The 24,722-nt window shown below is 46.9% G+C and overlaps 3 protein-coding genes across 4 annotated transcripts in view; 1 reads left to right on the top strand and 2 right to left on the bottom strand.

The window, feature by feature from the left end:
• Positions 1-24,722, bottom strand: part of LOC149466095 (uncharacterized) — a 129,815-nt gene that overhangs the window by 22,607 nt on the left and 82,486 nt on the right. The gene's annotated exons all lie outside the window — the stretch shown is intronic.
• LOC149466098 (uncharacterized) lies at positions 486-7,662 on the top strand. Of its 2 annotated transcripts, none has more exons than XM_089672785.1 (8): positions 486-609; positions 765-855; positions 2,627-2,791; positions 5,106-5,237; positions 5,324-5,447; positions 5,564-5,763; positions 5,849-5,966; positions 6,462-7,662. In XM_089672785.1, exons 3-8 carry the CDS (start codon positions 2,717-2,719, stop codon positions 7,610-7,612), a joined length of 1,800 nt encoding a protein of 599 aa, XP_089528911.1. In that variant the 5' UTR covers positions 486-609; positions 765-855; positions 2,627-2,716; the 3' UTR covers positions 7,613-7,662. The 2 variants fall into 2 exon arrangements, with proteins under 2 accessions (XP_089528911.1, XP_089528912.1); XM_089672786.1 differs by having other exon boundaries at positions 595-680.
• LOC149466097 (uncharacterized) lies at positions 16,774-24,635 on the bottom strand. Its single transcript, XM_089672751.1, has 2 exons — positions 24,551-24,635; positions 16,774-22,452 (listed from the first exon to the last, which is right to left on the bottom strand). The coding sequence occupies exon 2, from the start codon at positions 22,364-22,366 to the stop codon at positions 19,997-19,999; it is 2,370 nt and encodes a 789-aa protein (XP_089528877.1). The 5' UTR covers positions 22,367-22,452; positions 24,551-24,635; the 3' UTR covers positions 16,774-19,996.

The following is a 24,722-nucleotide window of genomic DNA, read 5'->3' as shown; positions in this document are numbered from 1 at the left end:
TGCGGTTGGTTCTTCATACAGCGCTGCGGCATATGTCAGAGCTATATAAATAATTAAAATATTATTATTTTCTATGAATACAAACAGAAATGGGTCGCTGACAGTACTGTGGTGAATGGATGGAGGGATGGTGTATTGATAAATAATAATCATATTAATAACAATGATCAATAATTATGATTCATAGATAATATTACCAATCCTGCAAGAGTCTCTCATTCCAGTCACAAAGCTGCTCCTCTTCTGGCCTCCAGCAGGAAATAATAAGAAAGGATTCCAGCAAATCATTCTGGGAACTGTAGTTGGATATAAGGGACTTCAGAAAAATGGCTACCCCCTTCCCTCTATAGTGAGGACACCACTGTTTCCCTCTAATGTTGACTAGAGCAGCCGCCTTGCTGACGTCACGCTTTCCTTCAACTGACAGCCCGAGGCTGCGGAGACTCCATCCTATAGAAACGGAGGGGCGTGGCCTTGTGCTAGAGCAGAGCGCAGTGGGAGGAGCCGAGCCGTCAACAGCAGAGATAGAGCGGTCCCAGGTTACCGGAAGCGGCCGTAGGGTGACAGTCACTTCCGCCCTGCGCCCATCTGAAGGGGAAGTAGCTGTAGGTGAGGGTTGCTACCTCTGTTTATATTATATTTATGGCTGTGGACGTCTATTGGCGGGAATGAATGGAGGGGTAATGAATATTAATGACGTCTAATGAATATTCAGGAAGTAGGAGGGGCAGAGACATTGACTTTCACCTTTTCTGACCTTTCAGCCAATGTTGGTTGCAGGAGACCGAGCCACCTGCAGCTTTCCAGGAACTTCCAAGGGCTCCTGAGCTGTGTGTCAGTTTACGGCTGAGTCAGGTGAGTTGTTTGGGGGTCTCCAAGGGACCCTTGAAGATGTTTAGTTTGGGGGAGGGGGGACACACATTGATAATCTATTTAGAGAAGATTCTCCTTATCTGAATGTAATTAAAGGATCAAAAAATAAATATGGCGGGCGGTCGTGTCGGAATTCTCCCTCCCGGAGAAATGGTGGTGATGACTACTTTGGGGCCTGATCCGGGATCAGGGGACCCTTCAGAAGAGGTCCATCTGTTTCTATTCCCAAGTACACCCGGCAGATAAAGACTTCAATGATGGTGTCACATGGTTGCAGTCAGCAACTGCAAGAGGGAGCAAAAGTTTTGGGTTGAGTTCCTGTCTGGCAGGGTCTTCACGGCCTAAAAATTGTCCGTCTGCAAGATCCGTTGTCATGGAGAGGTCCGTATCCTCGGGGAGAGAGAGACAGTCCAGAAGCTTGCTGAAGGTTGCGTGGAGATAAAGATGCACAAGAGGGCGCAGGAGGAAAAGGGGCACGTAGGGTGCATTTGAAGACACTGGATGACACGGGGTGCACTTGGAGTCACTAGATGTCATGTGGACTGGGAGCACACTTGGAGTAACTGGATGCCATGGAGTAATTGGATGCCACATGGCCTGGGAATGCACTTGGAGCAGCTGGAGACACTAGATGTCATGTGAACATTGGCCTGGAAATTAATTTGGAGCAGCTGGGCACACTGGAGACACCAGATGTCATGTGGACTGGGAGCACACTTGGAGTAACTGGACGCCATGGAGTAATTCGATGCCATGTGGCCTGGAAATGCACTTGGAGCCACTGGAGACACTAGATGTGATGTGGACATTGGCCTGGAAATGCACTTGGAGCAGCTGGAAGCACTAGATGTCATGTGGACATTGTCCTGGGAATGCACTTGGAGCAGCTGGAAGCACTAGATGTCATGTGGACATTGTCCTGGGAATGCACTTGGAGTAGCTGGAAGCACTAGATGTCATGTGGACATTGTCCTGGGAATGCACTTGGAGCAGCTGGGCACACTGGAGACACTAGATGTCATGTGGACTGGGAGCATACTTGGAGTAACTGGATGCCATGGAGTAATTGGATGCCACGTGGACTGGGAACGCATTTGGAGTAACTTAGGCACCATGGCGACTTGTAGACTGGGGATGCACTGGAGACAGTAGATGATATGTGGACTGGGGATGCACTGGAGTCAGTAGATGACTTGTAGACTGGGGATGCACTGGAGACAGTAGATGGTATGTGGACTGAGAATGCATTTGGAGTAACTGAGCGCCATGGAGTTCATAGATGACACGTAGACTGGGGGCACGCTGGAATCACTAGATGACATGTTGGCTGGGAGCACTTTTGGAGTAACTGGGCGCCATAGAGTCAGTAGATGACTTGTAGACTGGGGGTGCACTGGAGACACTAGAGGATATGTGGACTGGGAACGCATTTGGAGTAACTGGGTGCCATGGAGTCACTAGATGATATGTAGACTAGGGGCACACTGGAGTCACTAGATGACACGTAGACTGGGAATGGACTTGAGAATGTGACCGCCTTCCCAGCCTTGACACTCCCCTTCCCTGCACTCCACAGCTGCTATCTCCTGGAGCACTATGGATCTATTATTGTTGGGTTAGAAGGAGTTTTCAGTCCTGGATCCCTAGGGGAGGGAAGGGTGATTATGGGGAGACACTCAACTTTCCTACGCATTGAAAAAGCTAATTTGACATTCTTTGTAATAAATGTTATTTTTTTTTGCTCCCTGTGTAGAATCTCCCAGGTCGATTAAGCTGTAATGCAAGGGCAGTTGTGAAGGGGCGAACAGAATTTTGACTGTGGTGGATTGTGGCGGTATTAAGGATGGAGGTGCAGAGTCATGTAACGGGAAAGATATTAGACCTCACCCTGGAGATCATCTCCCTGCTGACCGGAGAGGTGAGGAGGATTCTGGGAGGTCACATGACATCACTCTCATCTCTATTAATAAAACACAGACCTGACCGGAGAGGTGAGGAGGATTCTGGGAGGTCACATGACATCACTCTCATCTCTATTAATAAAACACAGACCTGACCGGAGAGGTGAGGATTCTGGGAGGTCACATGACATCACTCTCATCTCTTATTAATAAAACACAGATCTGACCGGAGAGGTGAGGAGGATTCTGGGAGGTCACATGACATCACTCATCTCTATTAATAAAACACAGACCTGACCGGAGAGGTGAGGAGGATTCTGGGAGGTCACATGACATCACTCTCATCTCTATTAATAAAACACAGACCTGACCGAAGAGGTGAGGAGGATTCTGGGAGGTCAGATGACATCACTCTCATCTCCATTAATAAAACACAGACCTGACTGGAGAGGTGAGGAGGATTCTGGGAGGTCACATGACATCACTCATCTCTATTAATAAAACACAGACCTGACCGGAGAGGTGAGGATTCTGGGAGGTCACATGACATCACTCTCATCTCTATTAATAAAACACAGACCTGACCGAAGAGGTGAGGATTCTGGGAGGTCACATGACATCACTCTCATCTCTATTAATAAAACACAGACCTGACCGGAGAGGTGAGGAGGATTCTGGGAGGTCACATGACATCACTCTCATCTCTTATTAATAAAACACAGACCTGACCGGAGAGGTGAGGAGGATTCTGGGAGGTCACATGACATCACTCATCTCTATTAATAAAACACAGACCTGACCGAAGAGGTGAGGAGGATTCTGGGAGGTCACATGACATCACTCTCATCTCCATTAATAAAACACAGACCTGACTGGAGAGGTGAGGAGGATTCTGGGAGGTCACATGACATCACTCATCTCTATTAATAAAACACAGACCTGACCGGAGAGGTGAGGAGGATTGTGGGAGGTCACAGGACGTCACTCTCATCTCTATTAACCTCCTCGGCGGTATGATTCTTTCCGATTTTTTTGTGCTGAAAGCAGTACCATTTTTTTGCATGGAAATATGTAGTTTTTTATTGTAGGCTGTAATTTTTAGGAATAACTCACTGAAATCTGTACGAACAAGAGTCTAGTAAACATTCCGGATATGATAAAACTTGAAACACGAAATCATAAATTATAATTTAATAAATAATCATAAAAAATAATATAATAATACATTTAATTCAATAATATAATCAAACCAAAAACACTGAAATTTGAAATACAGAGGCAAATTCGCACATCGCTGAGCAAAGTCGCAAGATCGTTTTCAGTGTCTGATGACGAATTTCCCCACAAATCATTATCACTCAATTCTGCAAGTGGTTCTGATTTACTATCGCTGTTCTAAAACCGCTTTTGACGTAAAAGGAAGCTTTTTGGACGCCATGGACATTTCTAAGTTTCCAGGCAGAAAGAATGCAGGCAGGGCACAGGACAAAGCAGTAGGGACAAAATATATGTGAAATGCATTGAAACAGCAATAACAGCAAAAATGAAATTTTTTAAAAATTTCAAATTTCCCGCCGGTTCTGGCGCCCGTACGTCCCGACGTCACAGGGACCGGAACACGGAAGCCGGATACCGGCATCGGCCGGAGGAGATGGCCGGGGATGCTGCAGGGGACACATCACGGGAGCGAAGGACAAGGTAAGTGCTGCAGGGACCCCCTGAGCAACGCCGCATGGTAAGCCCGAGTGTAGCTCAGGGTTACCGCTCTTGGTACTGAAATTTTACCCCAAGCTACACTCGGGATTACCACTAAGGAGGTTAATAAAACACAGACCTTACCAGAGAAGTGAGGAGGATTCTGGGAGGTCACATGACATCACTCTCATCTCTTATTAATAAAACACAGACCTGACCAGAGAGGTGAGGATTCTGGGAGGTCACATGACATCACTCTCATCTCTTATTAATAAAACACAGACCTGACCGGAGAGGTGAGGAGGATTCTGGGAGGTCACATGACATCACTCTTATCGCTATTAATAAAACACAGACCTGACCGAAGAGGTGAGGAGGATTCTGGGAGGTCACGACATCACTCTTATCGCTATTAATAAAACACAGACCTGACCGGAGAGGTGAGGAGGATTCTGGGAGGTCACATGACATCACTCTTATCGCTATTAATAAAACACAGACCTGACCGAAGAGGTGAGGAGGATTCTGGGAGGTCACGACATCACTCTTATCGCTATTAATAAAACACAGACCTGACCGGAGAGGTGAGGAGGGCTCAGTAGGTAAAGCTACATAACGTTTCCTGTTTCAATACAGAGTTTTCCTCCTGGAAAGTCTTGTCGTCAGGTAACCATCGCAGTCCCTCCCCCTCCCTCCCTGACATCTAAAAGAAACAAGAAGAAGATCCTAGAAGTCACCCAGAAGATCATTGATTTGCTGACAGGAGAGGTGAGCGGTGCCGGGAATTCTGGGGCATTCTCCAGTAACAGACAAGGGATGTGTCTGGATGGTGACTGTATCATTGTGTGTGTCAGGTTCCTATAAGGTGTCAGGATGTCACTGTCTATTTCTCCATGGAGGAGTGGGAGTATCTAGAAGGACACAAGGACCTCTACAAGGATGTCATGATGGAGGATCAGCCGCCCCTCACATCTCAAGGTAAGAGGAGACTTTATTGTAAAGGAGAGAGCAGTACGGAGGATCCACCTAGATCCCCCATAATATGATAAACGCATATAAACAATGGATTCAGTCAGTGTGTGTGTTTCCTACAGATGTATCCAGTCATGGGAACCCACCAGAGAGATGTCCCCGTCCTCTGTATTCCCGGGACTCCACACAGGAAGGTCACACCATCCCTCACCACCATCGGGTTGATGGCTCCAGTAATGGGAACCCACCAGAGAGATGTCCCCGTCCTCTGTATTCCTGGGATTCTACCGAGGAAGATCCCACCATCCCTCACCAGGATCAGGTTTGTTGCATGAAGGGTCCCATAAACGTTATTCCCGCTCTGTAGTATGTGTGTTATGTTTTCTCTAAATTTGATATCTTTTTAGGCAGAGGATGTAATTTCCTTTAAAGTTGAAGTCAAAGAAGAAGAAGAAGAAGAAGAGATGTACTTAATGCACGATGAACCATGTAAGGAGGAGGAAACATTTGTAGAGATCAGTACAGGTGAGTAATAATAAATGCAGAAAACCTTCATAATACCCAAACTCTACATCATTTGCTGTTCCCTTTATGTTGCTTCATCTTCCCTGTCCATCATACTGCACCACCTCCCGTGTCCTCCACACTGCACCGCCTCCCGTGTCCACCACACTGCACCGCCTCCCGTGTCCTCCACACCGCACCGCCTCCCGTGTCCTCCACACCGCACCGCCTCCCGTGTCCTCCACACCGCACCGCCTCCCGTGTCCTCCACACCGCACCGCCTCCCGTGTCCTCCACACCGCCTCCCGTGTCCTCCACACCGCACCGCCTCCCGTGTCCCGCACACCGCACCACCTCCCATATCCTCCACACCACACCACCTCCCGTGTCCTCCACACCGCACCACCTCCCGTGTCCTACATCGTCTCCCAAGTCCTTCACACTACACCTACATTTTCTCTCATCATTACCTCTCTGGTGTCCACCACTAAGATGTTTATTTTCTATAATTTGCAGATGTCTACAACATGGCAAAAACCTATTCAGATGATGAGCTAGAAGGTGATGACCTCACAGAAGGAGAAAGCCCCATTAACCCAAATATTCCCCCAGGACCAGCTGATAATTCTAATTATGAAGATCCACCTCACAGAGGAGAAATATTTCCTCGCTCAGAGAATAAGGATTCTCTTCCTCGAAACGTCAACAGTATGTTGAGGAACATCTCGGGCTCAAAGCCCCTCTCATGCTCAGAGTGTGGGAAATGTTTTGCCTATAACTCAAGTCTCATCATACACCAGAGGACTCATTCGGGGGAGAAACCATTTTTGTGCCCCGAGTGCGGGAAGTGTTTTGCTCAGCGGTCCAATCTGGTAAAGCATGCGAAATTTCACCGACAAGAAAGGCCATTTTCCTGTTCAGAGTGTGGGAAATCATTCACTTTGAGGTCATCTCTGGTTGAGCACCTGCGGATACACACCGGTGAGCGTCCATACTCCTGCTCCGAATGCGGCAAATGCTTTACTCTCAAGTCCATCCTAGCGGAACACCAAAGATCTCACACGGGTGAGAAGCCATTTTCCTGCCCCGACTGCGGCAAGCGATTCACTCGCCGATCCAGTCTTGTTGACCATCAGGTGGTGCACGGGGCCGAGAAGCCATTTTTGTGCCACGAGTGTGGGAAACCATTTGCTCGCCGATCCTACCTGGCAGATCACCAGAGAATGCACGCCAGCCAGAGCCCCTTCGCCTGCCCAGAGTGCGGGAAGAGCTTCACGCGAATGTCATTTCTCATTAAGCACCGGAAAGGTCACACCGGCGAGCGCCCCTTCCCATGTACCGAGTGTGGCAAAAGCTTCAAGGACAAAATGACGCTAGTCAAGCACATCCGAACACACACTGGGGAGAAGCCTTTCCCATGCTCACACTGCGGGAAACGTTTCACCCAGAAGGCCAATCTGATGAAGCATGAACGTGTTCACACTGGAGAGAAGCCATACTGCTGCTCGGAGTGCGGGAAAAGCTTCTCGCACAAATCCAACCTGGACAAACACCGCCGGATTCACACTGGAGAGAAACCCTTTCAGTGTACAGATTGCGGGCGGAACTTCACATTGAAATGGACTCTTATGAAGCATCAGAAGACTCATACCAACCCGCAGGAATGAATTATGATTCGGGCCTTTGGGGTGTCCAATAAACTACTTTTCTATCTAGATTCCAGTTTGTTTCAATCTGGCAGGCTGTCTTTTTTACAGTTTCTGATTGGCTGTTGAGTAATTTTAGCTTTTTTCTTTTTGCTTAGTCTTTGCTTGGCAGTTAGTGGAAAGGTAGATTACGTTGAGGGTTTTCACCAGAAGGAAGTGGCATTAGTCCCCTCCCCTGAGGAGCTGACTTTTGTAAGCCATGTATAGAGAATACCAAGTCAGTCACATCAGTCTTTGCACCAGAAGCGCTTACACTCTAATGTCCCCTCCACTGTCATGGTATTATTATTATACATTTATATAGTTCTGACATATACCGCAGTGCTGTACAGAGAACACTGAGCCAGTCACATCAGTCTCTGTACAGAGGATCTGACATTCTAATGTCCCCTCCCCCACAGTCCCATCAGTCTCTGCACCAGAGGAGCTTACACTCTAATGTCTCATCCCCCACAGTCACATCAGTCTCTGTACCAGAGGAGCTTACACTCTAATGTCCCCTCCCCCACAGTCACATCAGTCTCTGTACCAGAGGAGCTGACACTCTAATGTCCCCTCCCCCACAGTCACACACTATTATTATAAATTTATATAGCTCTGACATATACCGCAGTGCTGTACAGAGAACACTGAGAAAGTCACATCAGTCTCTGTACCAGAGGAGCTTACACGCTAATGTCCCCTCCCCCACAGTCACATCAGTTTCTGTACCAGAGGAGCTTACACTCTAATGCCCCCCCCACAGTCGCACACGATTATTATTTTACATTTATATGGTGCTAACATATACCACAGTGCTATACAGGGAACAGCCAGTCACTTCACTCTCCGTACCAGAAGAGCTTACACTCTAATATCCCAGGACAATCACACACTATTAGTAGAACAGTATAATAATTGTAAATAATAAATGGATCAAAGAAAGGAATTCCGAGGAGTTTGCTAAACTCAAGGTTTTCTGTTAATGAAACAGAACTGATGATATTGGGGTGTATTTCAAGAAAAAAAAAATGCATAGCATATAAATTTGGCAAAATCGAATGTCCTATAATCTTTGCAGGTCGAATGTTATTCGTTGAAAGAATGGGGAAAATCTGCATTATGGCCACTACATGTTAAGTATGTTCCTCACCTCCACTTAGTGGCCATAATGCAGTATTTTCCCCATTCACACTTCGTTTTAATGAGTAACCTTCACTCTGCAGATAATATAGCCCCATTTTGCCCTGTTCACACAGGATGAATTTACATATAATGGATGAATAGATGCGTGAATTATTTCATTAATACACCCCTTAGCACAGTGTTTCTCAACCTTTTTTCAGTCAAGGCACCCTTTAAAATTATGGACAGTCCCGAGGCACCCTTTAAAATTAGGGACAGTCCCGAGGCACCCTTTAAAATTAGGGACAGTCCCAAGGCACCCTTTAAAATTACGGACAGACCCGAGGCACCCTTTAGAAAATACGGACAGTCTTGAGGCACCCTTTAAAATTACGGACAGTCCCGAGGCACTCTTTAAAATTACGGACAGTCCCAAGGCACCCTTTAAAATTACAGACAGTCCAGAGGCACCCTTTAGAAATCACGGACAGTCCCGAGGCACCCTTTAAAATTACGGACAGTCCCGAGGCACCCTTAAAAATTATGGACAGTCCCAAAATTACGGACAGTCCCGAGGCAACCTCAAAATTATGGGCAGTCCCGAGGCACCCTTTAAAATTACAGACAGTCTTGAGGCACCCAGTTCTAAAATGTGAAAAACTATTCCAATAGTTTTATATAACGCAGCAACATCCACACACAGAGGACACCCAATATTAGAGGTGATTTATTCTTCCAAAGCACATACACTTTTGCACACTGGTACTGACTAGTATTCTAGTGTTTCTCCTCTCCCTCAGTTTTTCTCCATCACAGAGCTAATGTGACCCAGCACTGACGGAAAGGGGCAGGTGAGGGTCAAATTAGGATGCTGTGCAGGCAGCTGACATGCTCCTGATCATTGGTTGTCAGGACGCCGGCGGCTAGAAGGTTGTAATGGTGCACAACGAAAACCCGTGGCTTTGTGTAACTAAATGGAAGGCTTATCCCACCCGCTGGCTTGTATACAAGTTTTGGGCAGTTTTTAGACATTTTGCCAAGGCACCCCTAAAGAAGCCTCAAGGCACCCCTGAAGAAGTTGCTTGTCCTCACAGTGGGGTCCCAAACCTACTAAGAGCACCACTCCCAGGGGTCACTTCTCCCAGGGGGACACTTAATACCGTAGGGTCTCTGCCTCCCCAACCCCTGGCCAGATGAGGTAGAATTCAATCCAGGAGGCACCAGATCCCTTGGAATCCCCCACATTAGAAAAGTTCTACCTACCCCTACCTTACTTGGTGGGCACTCGATTTGCATTGCTTCCCACGTGGAAGACTGATCCCTCAGGCTGCCCATCATATTAGCAGGGATACTTTACAGCCAGCCATCCCAACCCAAAGTCTAGGATGATGGCGGAGCACCTCTTACTGGACACTGATAAACAGGCATTACACTTGATCTTAGCCAAAAGGCAGAGAAGCGATTGAAGAACTATGCAAATCATTGCTTTATGGGCACCATCAATGTAGCGTATGGAAACCATGGCTTCAATGGAAAAGGCCTTGGCTCCCAACTAGACCATACAATCGTACAGGTTATGAAAAGAATGGATTAACACAGTCCCAACGTCCTTCAGTGGAATCCGTGCGAAGCACAGTAAAGCCTTCTTGGAACAGATGCTGTTCACATGTCCCATATCCCATAAATAAGATAATCCTTCATTTAAGAACAGTGGGTGGATCCATTAAAATCATCCCTTTATGCTCTCTCATCCAGGTGTCCATGCAGAACCACTTAGATCCAATATGAAAGGGATGAGATGTGGATGTTGCCATTTTATGAGGATACATTTCCTTGCATAAAATTGGAGCAGTTGTAGGAATGTTTTTGAATTGTTTCGGAGTTGTAGATTCTCCATGATCTCCAAAAGACATACACTCACCGGCCACTTTATTAGGTTCACCTTGCTAGTGCCAAGAAAATCTCCCGTACACCATCAGCCTGAACCGTTGATACAAGGCAGGATGGATCCACCACACCATGACACCAGCCTGAGCCGTTGATACAAGGCAGGATGGGTCCACCACACCATGACACCACCACCACCAGCCTGAACCGTTGACACATGGCAGGATGGATCCACCACACCATGACACCACCAGCCTGAACCATTGATTCAAGGCAGGATGGGTCCCTAACACCATGACACCACCAGCCTGAGCCGTTGATACAAGTCAGGATGGATCCACCACACCATGACACCACCAACCTGAGCCGTTGATACAAGGCAGGATGGATCCATGATTTCATGTTATTTACACCAAATTCTGACCCTACCATCAGAAGGTTGCAGCTGAAATCCAGACTCATCAGACCAGGCAACGTTTTTTCCAATCTTCTATTGTCCAATTTTGGTGGGCATGTGCAAATTGTAGCCTCCATTTCCTGTTCTTAGATGACAGGAGTGGCACCTGGTGTGGTCTTCTGCTGCTGTAGCCCATCTGCTTCAAGGTTGACGTGTTGTGCGTTCAGAGATGGTATTCTGCATACCTTGGTTGTAACAAGTGGTTATTTGAGTTACTGTTGCCTTTCTATTATCTTGAACCAGTCTGCCCATTCTCCTCTGAGTTCTGACATCAACAAGGCATTTTCTTCCACAAAACTGCCGCTCACTGGGTATTTTATTTTTTTTGGAACATTCTCTGTAAACCCTAGAGACGGTTGTGCGAGAAAATCCCAGTAGATCAGCAGTTTTTCAAATATTCAGGCCAGTCCATCTGGCACCAACAACCATACCATGTTCAAAGTCACTTAAACCCCCTTTCTTCCCCATTCTGATGCTCGGTTTGAACTTCAGCAAGTCATCTTCACCACGTCTAGATGCCTAAATGCATCGAATTGCTGCCATGTGATTGGCTAATTAGCAATTTGTGTTACCAAGCAATTGAACAGGTGGACCTAATAAAGTGGCTGGTGAATGTACAGTTGCAAGAAAAAGTATGTGTACCCCTTGGGATTACGTGGAGTTTTGCATGAATTGGGCATAAAATGTGCTCTGAACATCATCTAAGTCACAACAATAGAAGAACACAGTCTGCTGAACATAATACTACACAAACATTAGATGTTGCCATGGTTTAATTGCACATAACATGTAAACATTCACAGTGCTGGGAGGAAAAAGTATGTGAGACCCTAGCTTAATGACTTCTCCCAGAGCTAATTGGAGCCAGGAGTGAGCCAACCTTGACTCCAATCAGTGTGATGATATTGGATGTGTTGCTGACAGCTGTCCTGCCCTTAAAAAACACACCTGTTTTGGGTTTATTGGTTTCAAGAAGCACTGTCTGATGTGAACCATGCCTCGTAGAAAAGAGCTCTCAGAAGACCTACGATCAAGAATTGTTGACTTGCATGAAGCTGGAAAGGGTTACAAAAGTATCTCCAAAAGCCTTGATGTTCATGTGTCTATCTCATATATTAGTATATATGCATGTAATGAGTCTATCTCATATATTAGTTTCACCTTTTAAGTTGCATTACTGAAATAAATGAACTTTTGCACGATATTCTATTTTTTCTAGTTTCACCTGTATATATATATATATATATATATCAGCTTTAACAAATTTATGATAAGGTTATATATTTTGTCCCAATCTACTCCCGGTCATTGCTTTGGGACTGGGGTGAAATGGGTGAGATGATGGAACTTGAGTTAAGTCTACTGATATTATGAAGGAAAATCTAGATGTGCACCATCATCTTCCATCTCTGTTCCATCCTAGGTCATGCCCGCCACTGCACTGTTCAATTGCCAGCTAGATCTTCATTTGTCCATTGGTCCCAGATCAAGCCCCATAGTCGTGTGAAACATGGTTATGGCAGAGAATGGCTTCCAATCATCATGTGACCAAGTTCCTGATGATGGATGAAGACAGAAAAACTGAGAGGATACTGGACCTCACATGACGTCGCTCTCATCTCTATTAATAAAACAGACCTGACCAGAGAGGTGAGGATGATTCTGGGAGGTCACATGACATGATTCTTCTTTCTATAAGTAAAAGACAGACCTGACCAGGAAGGTGAGGAGGATTCTAAACATGTATGATGGTTTCTCTTGTTTCTTAGGAATACGTGATGGTGAAGAAAACTAAAATAGGTGAACTTAACAGGACTCAGAGTACCATCACAATGCCTCCACCGCCCACATTGACACCTGACAGAGGAGCATCGAGTAGCAGATACTAGAAGTCACCCAGAAGATCATTATGGAACTGACAGGAGAGGTGAACAGATGGAAATTATGGGATATCCAGTAACAGACAGGGGATGTATCAGTGAGTGTATTAGGTTCTGAAAAAGTGCCGGTATCTATTACCACTTTCAGGATTTGAACTCTCTAGGAGGCCAGAAGGATCAGAGAGGAGAAGTCTCTATGAAGAACCTTCATTCCATCACAGTAAAAGGTATGAAAAAAAAATCTCATTGCCCTTGCTGGGTTTATCATCTGTATTTAATGTTCTGGTAATCTAGTTTTTCAGTTGACCTTAGCTAATCTATAGGTTCATGCTGACATATTCCTGCACTCCAAGAGGAGATCCTTCTCGGTAATGAAGGTTGGAAACGCAACAAGGCCTTCTAAAATTTCAGCTATCTGTTGGTAGACCATACCTGAAATCTTTTGACCTTTCCTTCTCTAATAATATATACACTTACTGTATCTGCCTTCCTCCATCCTTTCATGACTGTGTTATCTTCTCAGCAGAGTTGTTCCCTGGTGGATCTAGGCCTGCTATTTCTCCCTCACTGGATCATATGAAGGAACACAGTTTTTCCATCAATTCCACATCTGTCAAACCCACCTTAGCAGAGGGACCACACATGGCCTGCCTTACCAAGAATATTGGTGAGACATCAACTTCATGCATAGAACTTTGTCCATGCCTTGATGTCTCCAGTCCAACAGGCCCTACCCAAAACACATCTACTTCTTTGAAAGAGAAGTGTGAAGAAGATCATCAACCCCCTTTGATATTTCTAGCTCTATAAACCGTGTTCAGTACCTAGCCGTTAAAATACAAGAGGAAGAAGACCTCCAAGGTGATGATTCTGAACCAGGAAAGGATATGCAGAGTACATCCTTTATTAAGGAGGATCCCCTCTCAAGAGAAGGACACATTGTACACCATGGTATTTCTGCATCTGCCGATAATATGACAATAAAGGTCGATTCCTGGGAGGAGGAAACCATTATGGTCAGTGATGATAAAGATACACTGGTAGAAATTCCAACAGATTATGTACCATACACAGAAAGGTTGGTGGCCACCAACAGCAACCGGGCTCAATCAGTAGAGAAGCCAAACTCTTGTCTAGAGTTTGGGAAGCTTTACAGCAGCACCAAAGCCGTTAACAAGCATCTCCAAATCCACTCAGATGGGAAGACTTTCTCTTGCTTAGAGTGCAGGAAGTGTTTCACCAGTAAATTTGAGATATTACTACAAAGAAGTACGGAAAGTCTTCCAGCACTAAGTCCAACCTGGTGAAGCACAACCAGGTCCACTTAGCGGAGAAACCTTATTCCTACTGTGAGTGCGATAAGACATTCACCAGAAACTCTGGTCTGATTTGGCACATGAAAACCCACAGCGGAGAGCGGCCCTATTCTTGCTCTGATGGTGTTCGGCGGTTCAGTTAGATGTCCAACCTTATCTGGCACCAAGCTGCCTACTCAAGGATCAAGGAGAAACCCTTGTTCTGTTCAGAGTGCCTCAAACGGTTTCTGAATAAATCAGACCTCATGAGGTAACAGGGAGTCCACTCCAGAGATAAGACATTCTCCTTTACCAAGTGTATGAGGTTCTTCTCAAGCAAGATGGCTTTATCGATGCACGTGAAACGGGCCACCTGTAGAAATGATTTGCAAGAGCTGCCTTGCCTTTCAAAGGAATGACTTCGTGACTTGTCTTGGACGGTTCCCAAGAGCTGGGTCAATGCCTGTGTATACAAAGGACACCTGACCCCTACATTTTTGGAACTTTTTTGGTTTACAACGGGAAGAGAAGGTCACATAAGTGCCTACTGGACCCAAGATTGGGATAAATAGGCTCTTGAATCCTTCATTGAAGGAAAATGTTAAAATGTTGTTACATCATATACAGTGACTACTTTATTAAAAACATTATTTTTATGTCTGTCTGTCTGCAGTACATTCTCTGAAGCCCCGTTTTCGGCACATGTGATTGGCTCATTGCTGCTCCCAGCAGGTTTTCTACTCATAACACCAAGACTGGTCACATGATCACAGCAGACTTCTTCACTTGCTGCTGTGGAATCGCCATAAAACCCAACTCCAGCAAAAAGCATTTTTGTTTTGAGTGGAGAAGGTTAAATGGTGTATCAATATTTTATTGCTGTGTCCCCAATGGTGAAAGTCAGCCTCACCTTCCATCACATTGACAGGGGAACAGGAAGTGGTAAGACATCTCCCTAGTGGGGACACCAGCTGCTATAAAATCTGGATATGATATGGATATGAAATGAACGTGCGACCCCAGGAATTAATTGTCCATGAATACATCTACTCCATTGTGAATGAGCATAAAGGTTTAAGCCAACACGTTTCGGGAGTTTTGTTAATGCCCCATTAATCAGGGCTTAAAGATGGAGAATATTGTATATTGGACAAAACAGTAGATATTAGTACTGAAGTACTGCAAGTAGGGATCAGGAACTTTCCGTTAGGTGTCGGTAACTGTGCCGAAAGGGTGCAGGGAGCAGGCTATAGGCAAAAGTTTATTTACATTTGCGTAGGCAAATATAAGGCCTCAAGGCCCACGCACCTGTTTGATACTCAGCGCAGAGGGGTTAGGCTTCACACCATAGAGTCAAACTAGTTTCATTTGGTTATCGTATGGCCAAGAAAGGCAAAGACTTCCCAGCAAGCAGCACTTCTCTCTTAAGCTGACAAGCGAGCTTCTAACTTCCTGTATGAACTGGCAATACCGCCTCTGCTGTACTGAGATCCCAAGCAGTGTTGTCAGTCCTTGGAATCATCAATACAAGGAGAACCTGGGGATCCTCTGCCCTCCTGGGGGTCATAATAGGAGTACCTGGGGATCTCTCTCCTGGGGGTTATACTATAAGGAGAACCTGCAGATCCTCCTCCCTTCTGGGGATCATAATACAAAGAGAACCTGGGGATCCTCCTCCCTCCTGGAGGTCATAATACCCGGGGGAAAACGGGGATCCTCTTCCCTCCTGGGGGTCATAATACAAGGAGACCCTGGGGATCCTCTTTCTTCCTGGGGGTCATAATACAAGCAGAACATGGGGATCCTTCTCCCTCTTGGGGGTCATAATACAAGGAGTACCTGGGAATCCTCCTCCCTCCTGGAAATCATAATACAAGGAGTACCTTCAGATCCTTCCCCCTGCTGGTGGCCATAATATAAGCAGAACATGGGGATCCTCCTTTCTCCCGGGGGTCATAATACAAGGAGACCCTAGGGATCCTCATTCCTCCTGGGGGTCACAATACAAGCAGAACATATGGACCCTTCTCCCTCCTGGGGGTCATAATACAAAGAGAACCTGGGGGTCATAATACAAGGTGTACCTGGGGATCCTCCTCCCTCCTGGGAATCATAATACAAGGAGTACCTGCGGATCCTCCCCCCTCCTGGAGGTCATATTACACGGGGAACATAGGGATCCTATTCCCTCCTGGTGGTCATAATACAAGGAGAACCTGGGGATCCTCCTTCCTCCCGGGGGTCATAATACAAGAACCACCTGGGATCCTCCTTCTTCCCGGGGGTCATAATACAAGGAGAACCTGGGATCCTCCTTCCTCCCGGGGGTCATAATACAAAGAGAACCAGGCTGGGTGACAACACTGCTTGGATTTTTAGTGAAGCAGAGACAGCGTTGTCAACTCACTACAGCAAGTAAGGAGCTCACTGGATTTCAGGCAGATCAGCAGGCATTTTTCTGTACTTCGTAGGGATAAAACATAGGGAGCTGTTCATGTATTGCAGAGATGTATGTTTACTTTTTATTATTTTTTTTTAACTTTCACTCAGACACTTTAACATATTAGCATCTTGCCGAAAATTATTTTCAGTCTTTTAATTTCTGAAGCCTTCATTAATATAATCCTTGGTGATCCTGCCATAGCAGGAAGGTCCTTATTCGGTCACTTCCTGTTGTAAGGTGACAACTGCCTCCCAATTGCTCTCCTGGGTGACAGAGCTGAAATCTGAAAATTGTCCTGGGCAGGGAGGGGGTGAAAGTGTCCGGTACTGAAGTGGTTAAAACTTTATTAACAATCATCTCTTGTAAAGGAAAGGGTGATCCGCCATGACATTACATAATGTCCCATTTAACCAGTTGGCTGCCAGTAGCATTTAATTTGTGAATATCCTGGAGTTGGGCTGTCAGGCACCTGTGTGGGCAGCCTAGGGGCCATTTGACAGAACAACACTTCACAACAAATGGAAAGTATGCCGGCCTCCTGTAATATATTTAATAAAACTGTATTAACAATCATCTTTTGTAAAAGAGGGGGGCACCACCATGAGATTATTTAATTTAACACCTTGCCTCCCACTGACACCAAGGATGGGGCACTCTTCCTCCCACTGACACCAATGATGGGGCACTATTCCTCTCACTTGATACCATCCAATGGGGAACTATTCCTTCCACTGACACCAATGATGGGCATTATTCCTCCCACTGACACCAATAATGGGCATTATTCCTCCCACTGACACCAATGATGGGCATTATTCCTCCCACTGACACCAATGATGGGCACTATTCCTCCCACTGACACCAATGATGGGCACTATTCCTCCCACTGACGGCAAACTATTCCTTTCAGTGACACCAATGATGGGGCACTATTCCTCTCCCTTGATACCATCAATGGGAAACTATTCCTCCCATTGACACTAATAATTGGACACTATGCCTCCCGTTGACGCCAATGGTGGAATACTTTTCCTCCCACCGATACCATCAATGGGGCCTTCCAATGACACCAATGATGGGGTACTATTCCTTCCAGTGACACCAATGATGGGACACTATTCCTCTCACTTGATACCATCAAATGGGGAACTATTCCTCCCACTGACACCAATGATGGGAATTGTTCCTCCCACTGACACCAATGATGGGGCATTATTCTTTCCACTGATACCAATGATGGGGCACTATTCCTCCCACTGACACCAATGATGGGGCACTATTCCTCCCACTGACACCAATGATGGGGCACTATTCCTCCCACTGACACCAATGATGGGGCACTATTCCTCCCACTGACACCAATGATGGGACACTATTCCTTCCAATGACACCAATGATGGGGCACTATTCCTTCCAGTGACAGCAATGATGGGATACTATTCCTCCCACTGACACGAATGATGGGGCACTATTCCTCCCACTAATGCCAATGATGGGGCACTATTCCTCCCACTGATACCAATGATGGGGCACTATTCCTTCAGTAAAATCATGGTGCAATTCGTCTCCCACTGGTCACAGTCTGGCCCCCCTAAAGCCTGAAGGAGAGTAAAGTGGCCCTTTGCATAGAAAGTTTGGAGACCCCTGATCTACACATGGAAGGGCCTGGGACTACACTGAAGAGAGGTGTGAGTAAAATTATCAGCATTGTGTCAGTAATAACCTCCAGCATTGGTGTCAGCTGACACAAAAGTAACCACTCGCTGTGGTGTCAACAATAATAACCCCCAGCACTGGTGTAAGTGGACACAATAATAACCCTCGAGTTACAGTCAGTAATAATAACCCTCAACATTGGTGTCAGTGGATGCAAAACAACCCTAAGCACTGGTGTCAGTGATAGCAATTGCACACAATAACAACCCCAGCATTGGTGTCAGTGCACAGAATAATAAAACCCGGAATTGCTGTCATTGGAAGCAATAATAACCCCCAGTATTGGTGTCAGTGGGTGCAATAATAACCCCCAGCACTGGTGTCATTGGAAGAAATAATAATCTCCAGCATTGGTGTCAGTGGAAGTAATAATAACCACAAGAACTGCTGTCATTGGAAGCAATAATAATCCCCAGCATTGGTGTCAGTGGAAGCAATAACCACCAGCACTGGTGTCAGTGGAAGTAATAATAGCCACCAGAACTGGTGTCAGTGGAAGTAATAACAACCCCCTGCACTGGTGTCAGTGGACAAAATAATAACCCTCGAAATACTGTCAGTAATAATAACCATCAACATTGGTGTCAGTGGATGCAATAACAACCCTAAGCACTGGTGTCAGTGATAGCAATAATAGCACCCATCATTGCACACAATAATAACCCCAGTATTGGTGTCAGTCCACACAATAACAACCCCAGCATTGGTGTCAGAGCACAGAATAATAAAACCTGGAACTGCTGTCATTGGAAGCAATAATAACCTCCAGTATTGGTGTCAGTGGAAGTATTAATACCCACCAGTACTGGTGTCAGTGGAAGCAATAATAACCTCTGCCACTGGTGTCATTGGACACAATAATAACCCCAGTATTGGTGTCATTGGAAGCAAATAATAACCCCCTGCACTGGTGTCAGTGGAAGCAATAATAACCCCTACCACTGGTGTCATTGAAGCAATAATAACCCCCGTATTGGTGTCATTGGAAGTAATAATAACCCCCAGCATTGGTGTCAGTGGAAGGAATAATACCCTCAGCATTGGTGTCAGTGGAAGCAATAATAACTGCCAGCATTGGTGTCAGTACACAAATAACCCCTAGTATTGTTGTCAGTGGATACAACAATATCTCTACAATAACAGCATTGATGTTTGCGGGAGCATTAATAACCCCCCTCATTAGCAGTCTGTGTCAGTATGAAGTACCCTGACTGTTGGCCCATGCTTGCTTACCCAATCCCCTATACCCACACCGGTCGGGAAAGAGGCCGAAGGCAATTCTGGTGATTAGCCCTGGCCCCCTGTCTTTTTTTTGGGCATAGCTTTCCTCTGGATGTTATGTTGGGCCATTTATGGATCTATGACAAGGTCATTATATCCCGCCTTAACCTGTCTCTTGGCCCACCTAAGGCAATGTGACAGGTTCACTTGATTGGGCCCCCCAACCCCTGGTTCTTCATCTTCTCCATGGCCCCCCTTTGCCTGCAGGAGCATTAGGACTAGTCCTTGTGTAAGCTCCATGTTGGCCCAGATGAATTATCGGCGATCAGAGGACCGCCTTCATCAGGAAGATAAAATCTGCATGGAATTCAGTTCCTGCGTTCTCCTTCTGTGTACAGCAAGATGGCGGCGTAGGCTGGAATTCTGGGCAAAGTTCCTGCCACACTCGGGGCACTGATATGGTTTTTCTCCGGTGTGAACTCTTTGGTGTAACATCAGGAGTGCATTGCTGGAAAAGCACTTTTCGCACTCCAGGCATCCGAAGGGCTTCTCCCCCGTGTGGACTCTCTCGTGGACGATTAAGGTGTCCTTATCCCGACAGGCCTTCCCACAGTGCACGCACCTCAGTGCCTCGTCGGTGTGCGATCGTTGATGGGCGTCCAGCTTGTACTTGGCGGCGAAGCGTTTCCCACAGTCGGGGCACTCATAGGGCCTGTCCCCCGTGTGGCTCCTCTGATGGAGGTCAAGTTGCCCTTTCCACAGGAAGCCTTTGCCGCACTCAGAGCACTTGAAGGGTTTGTCTCCGGCGTGGATCCTCTTGTGCTGGCTGAGGTGCCCGTTGGTTCGGAAGCAGGCCCCACACTCTGAGCACCCGAACGGCTTCTCGCCCGTGTGGGTCCGCAAGTGTGTGACGAGGTGGGAGTTGGCGGCGAAGCACTTCCCGCACTCTGGACAAGGGAACGGCCTCTCCCCCCGGTGCCTTCGTAAATGGGCGGAGAGTTCAGAGTTCTGGATAAATTGTTTGCCGCACTCAGGGCACTGGAAAGGTTTCTCCCCGGAATGGTTCTTAAAGTGCGTCTGAAGGTGGCTCCTCCTGACAAAGCCTTTGCCACACTCGGTGCACTGGTAAGGTCGCTCCCCCGAGTGCCGCCTCTGGTGCTCCACCAGTTGGTACTTCCTCTGGAAAAATTTCCCACATTCCGTACATTCCAACTGTTTCTTCGTGGTCGCACGATCATTTGGCCCTTCAGCGAGAGTGGGAGATTGTCCACCAAGAGCCAAACGTGACTTCCCATCAGGACCTCCTGCCATGTTTTTAGAAGGCAGTTGGTGACGTTCAGCTGGCAGAACACTCTGCATCTCCTTTTTAGCAGCAAAGTCAATGTGTGACAGATGTTCTACACATGAGAGGGGCTCCTCCTTAACGTACGTGGTTATAGCTTGTGTGATGGGTGGACAGCCAGGGTGACAGAGTTCCTGCTCAACAGATTCTTCCTTAACACAAACAGTTACATATTGCAGGTTGTCAGCTCTGACGGAGGTGTCAGCATGTGCAAGGGAGTGTTCTTTTTCATTTGAGGGGGGTTCCTCCTTAATATGAGGAGATGGAGGCTGTGTGTGATATGGAGAGGGCTCAGGGTGTGGGAGATGGCCCTCACATGAGAGGGGTTCCTCTTTAATAAGAGACGGAAGAAGTTGTGTATGATGTGTGGAAAGGTCAGGATGGGGGAGATGGTCCTCACACAAGAGGAGTTCCTCTTTAATTAGGGTAGGAAGAAGTTGTGTATGATATGTGGAGAGGTCAGGATGGGAGAGATTATCCTCACAAAGGAAGGGTTCCTCCTTAATTGGGGTGGGAAGAGGTTGTGTATGATGTGCAGAGAGGTCAGGATGGGGGAGATGGTCCTCACAAAGGAAGGGTTCCTCCTTAATTGGGGTGGGAAGAGGCTGTGTATGATGTGCGGAGAAGTCAGGATGGGGGAGATGTTCCTCACAAAGGAAGGGTTCCTCCTTAACTGGGGTGGGAAGAGGTTGTGTATGATGTGCGGAGAGGTCAGGATGGGGGAGATGTTCCTCACATAGGAAGGGTTCCTCCTTAATTGGGGTGGGAAGAGGCTGTGTATGATGTGTGGAGAGGTCAGGATGGGGGAGATGGTCCTCACATAAGAAGGGTTCCTCCTTAATTGGGGTGGGAAGAGGTTGTGTATGATGTGTGAAGGAGTCAGGATGGGGGAGATGGTCTTCACATGAAAAGTGTCCCTCCTTTATGTACGTGGATATAGACTGTGCGGGGGGGGGACAGTCAAGGTGCTGGAGATTTTTGTCAGAAAATTCATCCTTAACACAAACAGTTATATACTGCAAATTGTCTGTTCTAAGGCAAGTGTCACCACAGGGGAGGGAGTCTTCATGTAAGAGGAGTTCCTTCTTAATATACGATGGTGGAAGCCGTGTATGATTGGTGGAGGTGGAGATGTCAGAATGGGGGAGATGTTCCTCACCTGAGCAGGGTTCCTCCTTAATATGCATAGATGGAAGCTGTGCATGATTGGTGAGTGTAAGGAGGTCAGGGTGGGGGTGATGCCTTCCAGGTGAGCATGGCTCCTCCTTAATGCCAGATGTACCCATTATATGTAGTGTCTCCTGGGATGTCAGACATTTGTTCTTCTGATCAAGTTCTTTGGTCGGAGTTCCCACTTGAGTTCTCTGCATTTCTCAGAATGAGGTCCTTCTTTGTCTGATGTTCCAAGTAAGAATATAGCAGACTGAATCCAATGAAATTCTGGGTGCCGCCACACCTAAAGGGAAGATAGAAAGCTGATGGGTGTAAAGTAGACCTGTCACCAAAAAAGAACTTCACCCAACTGCCCAGACCAACCACCTTTCCTGAAGGTCATATACAGTTCTGAAATACCTCTGCAGCACAAATCACAAGAGCCAGTCATGTGACAAAGCATTCGGTCATGTAGTCTTTGTACAAAGAAGGGGGCCCAGAAACTCGAACATTTTTCTCGTAAACTCCTCCACACCAATTTCAGCTTTTACTTGTTGCTAAACATTCCTGGAACGGGGTACGCCATTCTGACTCCCTACGGAGAAATGACTACAACTCCTATTTCACCAGTAGGAAAATGAAGTCAGTGGCATCTACAATGTCCTCCGAGATGCTGGCATATGCCCACCTGGCAGGAAACTGTGTTTGGAATCCACCCACCCTTCAGATGGAAAAGTGCTTCTAAAGTAAAGTGTAGAAACTTTAAAAAATTCCCATGGCCCGTTCCCTGCAGGAGAAGAGGTATGACACTACTGAGTCCTGCTAAGCCTTGTGGCCCCTACCACATCCAATGATTTCATCCTCAGACCCTTACGGCACTGCTGAGTTTAGTGTACCCCTCTTGTGTTTTACTCCCTCTGATCCCTACTTCACTGCTAAGTCCTTTGTCCTCCACCATGTGCTATGGTTTCATTCTCTGACCCCTTTGTCACTGCTGAGTCCTGTGTCCTCCACCATGTGCCATGGTTTCTTCCTCTAACCCCTCCTTCACTGCTAAGTCCTGTGTCCCTTACCATTTTTAATGATTCCTTCCTCCGACTCCTATCTCACTGCTGTTTCCTGCCACATGCTATGGCTCCTCTCTCCAACCCCTATTTCAGTGCCGAGCCGTGTCCCCCACCATGCACCACAATCCTATCCACCACGTCCTACGTCACTACTGAGTCCTGTGTTCCCACCAAATGCCATGGTTCCTTCCTATGACCCCTATTATTACTGCAGAGCCATGTGTCCCCCACCATGTGACATGGTTCCTTCCTCTGACCCCTATATCACTGCTGAGCACTGTGTTCCCCACCATGTGCCATGGTTCCTTCCTCCAATCCTTATGTCACTACGAAATCCTGTGTCCCCACCAGGTTCCATGGTTCCTTCCACCAACCTAAGCCCTGTGTTCCGCACCACGTGCCATGGTCTCTTCCCCCAACCCCTACATCACAGCTGAGTCCTGCTTCCCCCCCCCCCGCCACATGCCATAGTTTCTTTCTCCAACCTGAGTCCTGTATCTTCTGCCACATACCATGGTTCCTTCCTACAACTGGAGTCCTGCATTCCCCACCATGTGCCCTAGTTTCTTCCTCCAACCTAAGTCCTGTGTTCCCCACCTCGTCCCATGGTTCCTTCCTCCAACCTGTGTCCTGTGTTCCCCACCTCGTGTCATGTTTCCTTCCTCCAACCTGAGTCCTGTATCTTCTGCCACATACCATGGTTCCTTCCTTCAACCGGAGTCCTGCATTCCCCACCATGTGCCATAGTTCCTTCCTCCAACCTGAGTCCTGTGTTCCCCGCCTCGTCCCATGGTTCCTTCCTCCAACCTGAGTCCTGTGTTCCCCGCCTCGTCCCATGGTTCCTTCCTCCAACCTGAGTCCTGTGTTCCCCGCCTCGTGCCATGTTTCCTTCCTCCAACCTGAGTGCTGTGCCCCCCGCCTTGTGCCATGGTGGAGAACACAGGGCTCAGTTTGAAGGAAGGAACCATGGCATGTGGCAGAGGATACAGGACCCAGCAGTATATCAATACCAGTTGGAGAAAGGAACCCAGACACATGGCGGAGGACCTCACAAACTCACTTTAGAGTACCTGTCCTCACTTGAAAAACCAGTAAGTTACGGCTCCCCACAAGGAGCCACTAGTGTCGCTGTTTCTGAAATCCGGGTGCTGAGGCCAAAGCGGTTTGGACCTCTTTCCGTCCACTATTCTTGGCCTTACTCTTTAGAAGCTCCATCGACGACTCCTCACGCCGATACCGGTGCCCCCACTGCAGTGCCGACACCCTCCTAGACAACCAGGTGACCCCTCCTTTTCTCATAATAAGATGATAATAATAATAATAAGACATTATTACCTCCTCTTCTCTGGGAACACACTCTCCACATACACTACAGCACTCTCTCCAGAGCTCTCATCGTTGAGCTACAACAAAATGGCCGCCAGGATCCCAGTTTGTCTATACTGAGACAGGAAGCCTGAACCTCGGCGGCCATTTTCTTGTAGACCCGCAGCTGTTCTTTTTCTTG

This window comes from Staurois parvus, unplaced genomic scaffold (genome assembly GCF_062004578.1).
Source record: "Staurois parvus isolate SC_StPar_1 unplaced genomic scaffold, SC_StPar_1.0 ptg000132l, whole genome shotgun sequence".
Classification (NCBI taxonomy): Eukaryota; Metazoa; Chordata; class Amphibia; order Anura; family Ranidae; genus Staurois; species Staurois parvus.
Note: the sequence above shows the minus strand (reverse complement) of the source record. Positions and strands in the feature narration are given on the sequence as shown.

What these genes read in the sequence shown, in the direction of transcription:
- LOC149466098 (XM_089672785.1), top strand. Translation starts at nt 2,717, where the DNA reads ATGGAGGTGCAGAGTCATGTAACGGGAAAGATATTAGACCTCACCCTG. An exon ending in TTGATTTGCTGACAGGAGAG is followed by an intron (nt 5,238 to 5,323) that starts GTGAGCGGTGCC and finishes TGTGTGTGTCAG; the next exon opens with GTTCCTATAAGGTGTCAGGA. An exon ending in ATTTGTAGAGATCAGTACAG is followed by an intron (nt 5,967 to 6,461) that starts GTGAGTAATAAT and finishes TATAATTTGCAG; the next exon opens with ATGTCTACAACATGGCAAAA.
- LOC149466097 (XM_089672751.1), bottom strand. Translation starts at nt 22,366, where the DNA reads ATGCAGAGAACTCAAGTGGGAACTCCGACCAAAGAACTTGATCAGAAG.